General features: G+C 32.5%; 1 protein-coding gene across 1 annotated transcript; it reads right to left on the minus strand.

Moving 5' to 3' along the window:
* Positions 1-1,100: 1,100 nt before the first annotated feature.
* LOC131178002 (uncharacterized mitochondrial protein AtMg00810-like) lies at positions 1,101-2,433 on the minus strand. Its single transcript, XM_058143196.1, has 3 exons — positions 2,267-2,433; positions 1,685-2,212; positions 1,101-1,239 (listed from the first exon to the last, which is right to left on the minus strand). The coding sequence occupies exons 1-3, from the start codon at positions 2,431-2,433 to the stop codon at positions 1,101-1,103; spliced, it is 834 nt and encodes a 277-aa protein (XP_057999179.1).
* Positions 2,434-2,717: the final 284 nt, after the last annotated feature.

Consider the following 2,717-nt stretch of genomic DNA (forward strand, 5'->3'; position numbering starts at 1 on the left):
AATATGTAAAAAAAGAAGATGGTGGGAAACCCAATAGCATTAATTCTATTGACAAGGATAAGAAGCTACTGCAAGACAATAGTTGAAAACTACCGTTATATGTACTTAAATTATAGTTATAAGTCAATGACAGTAATTTGAGAATTGTTAGTGGCAATTTAATTACGTTCTTATAATGAACAAATATCGTTGTCTCAAATAGATGTAAATTATTATTATTATTATTATTATTATTATTATTATTATTTTAATAGTAATTTTATTTAAATTTTAACAAAATTTATTAGTTAGTTTGCAATGATTTTAAATTTTTATTAAAAAACTATTACCTTATATGTATAAAAGAAATGTACAGTTTTATAACTAATGCAAAGAGATCGTTGCCCTAAATCTAATATACAATCTTAAGAGTTGATCTTTCTTATCAATCATTCTTTAACTTCAATAGATAATATTTCAATAATTTCCTTTGTAATTTTCATATGATACTTTCCTTTGTTTTCTTGAATTTCAAATATTATATTCTTGAGTGGTTCATTTCATTTAACTATTTTAATAAATTTATGTATTTAAAAATATAATTATGTTGCATAGCACAACCCTCGAATTAAATAAGAATCAACTATATTATTTTTTTAGTTTAATAATTTGATTAGCCATACTATATATATCCTAATCTAGCCAAGTATTTTGCATAATCTGATTTTGTAGATGTGTATGTATGTATACTTGTCGGATCGCTTGAAATTGACAAAATTGACAAAAACAAAAATGAAAGAGAGAATTAAATTTAATTATATAGCAAGAAGCTTTTTCATTAATTCGTGATGACAAACAATCTCAGTAGAACTGGGGAACCACCAAGATTTACACAGAACAAGCTTAATTTATTTGAAAGTAATAAAAGAAAATGGAGATGCAAGCAGCTAAGCTAGCACCCAAAGCTTCCACATGCAGTACAGCTTTATTCATCGCCAGCGATACGTCCTCATCATCTTAGTTAATGCTGGAAGAGAACAGATGAAGAAGACAACATCAACATTAATTATGCATTAATTTATAAAGAAGAAGAAATAGAAGAGATTTAATATAAGAACAACTTACGCCTGACAATCGGTGGATTTGGAGATGGGAATATTGAAGTCAATCCCGCATTTCTTAGGAAGTGAAGAGGCTGCGTTGGCGTTTATGTTTGGATAGCGAGCGGCTGCTGTCTTAATACAATCACATGCAGCTCTTCTGTGAAAGGATAGGAGAATGAGAGAAAATATTGTGAAATTGTAACTTCTTCTATTCGAGATTCTTCTATTGTTTTTATACAAAGAACTATACAGCTGTCTCTAACAAATTTGCCAACTCATTATTCTTAACAAAATAACCGTTTCTGCCAATCTTTTCTTGCTATTTACAGTTGATAAATTACTGAATATGCTACAGCACACCACCCCCCCCCCCCCCCCCACCCCCCATACAATGCAACAGAAAATTGTAAAAGAGACTGGAAGTCAGCGGCTTAGTAAACAAATCTGCCAATTGATGCTTTGCTGCAATATGTTTAGTTGTGATAAATCCATCAAGCACACGTTGTCCGACAATGTGACAATCGATATCTAAGTGTTTCGTTCATTCGTGAAATACTGAGTTTTCGGAAATATGAACTGCAACTTGATTATTACAAAATAACGAAATAGGTTGTGAAACTTGAACTTCTAAATCCTGCAACAAATAAGACAACCATTGCAGCTCACAAACAGTAGTCGCCATACTACGATACTCAGCTTCAGCAGAGGATCGACTAACTGTTGTTTGTTTTTTTGACTTCCAGGAGATAAGAGATGTCCCTAAGAAAATATAATATCCCGTGAGGGATTTTCGCGTCATAGGGCAAGTGGCCCAATTTGCGTCACAATATGCAGAAATATTGAGAGGGACATTAACAGGGAAAAATAACCTCTTGGCTGGAGAGCCTTTGAGGTACCGAAGTAAAGCCATAAGTGCGTCCCAGTAAGGCTTACGTGGGAGATATAAAAACTGGCTTAAGTGTTGAACCACATAAGATGTATCAAGGCGTGTAAGGCCCAGGTAGAGTAACCTGCCCACCAAACGACGATATACCTCTAGTTCATGAAATAGATCACCAGTATGATCATCAAGTTTCAAACTTTTGGACATAGAAAACCCTTTTGGTTTGACATTTAACATCCCAGCATCACTAAGAATATCCAATATATACTTTCATTGACTAAGAAATAAGCCATCAGAAGACCTTGTAATTTCCACCCCCAAGAAATATTTTGCATTGTCGAGGTCTTTAATAGTAAAGGACTGATCCAAGAATTGCTTCACGTGAATGATTTTGGAGTCATTCACCCCTGTTATAAGGACATCCTCAACGCATACAAGCAGAGCGAGAAAAGAATCTTGTGTACCCATTGTAAAAAAATTATAATCATCAAATAGTTATTATTATTTTTTTAATTTCATTAATTATATTTATATACTTATCAATTTCTTTTTTATTATTATTATATATAAGATTGTAATATAATATTAACGCCTCAATATGTAATTTTTTTTTTCCTCCGCCCGGAAAGGAGAGCAAGCAGCTAAATTTGAGTTCACTTGTCCACTATACACGTACAACCTCTCCTCACGTCCATCATATCAACATTAATGGCTGCCACAGCAATTGATGAAAATAAATTATTCAACAATGT

The sequence above is a fragment of the Hevea brasiliensis genome, chromosome 2, assembly GCF_030052815.1.
Source record: "Hevea brasiliensis isolate MT/VB/25A 57/8 chromosome 2, ASM3005281v1, whole genome shotgun sequence".
NCBI classification, from domain to species: domain Eukaryota; kingdom Viridiplantae; phylum Streptophyta; class Magnoliopsida; order Malpighiales; family Euphorbiaceae; genus Hevea; species Hevea brasiliensis.

Bases quoted from the DNA above. Each gene is read 5' to 3' on its own strand.
- LOC131178002 (XM_058143196.1), bottom strand. From the start codon at position 2,433: ATGGGTACACAAGATTCTTTTCTCGCTCTGCTTGTATGCGTTGAGGAT. The intron at 2,213-2,266 runs GTCTTCTGATGG...GGATATTCTTAG, and splicing joins TTGGGGGTGGAAATTACAAG to TGATGCTGGGATGTTAAATG. The intron at 1,240-1,684 runs GTTATTTTGTAA...ATCCTTTCACAG, and splicing joins CAAGTTTCACAACCTATTTC to AAGAGCTGCATGTGATTGTA.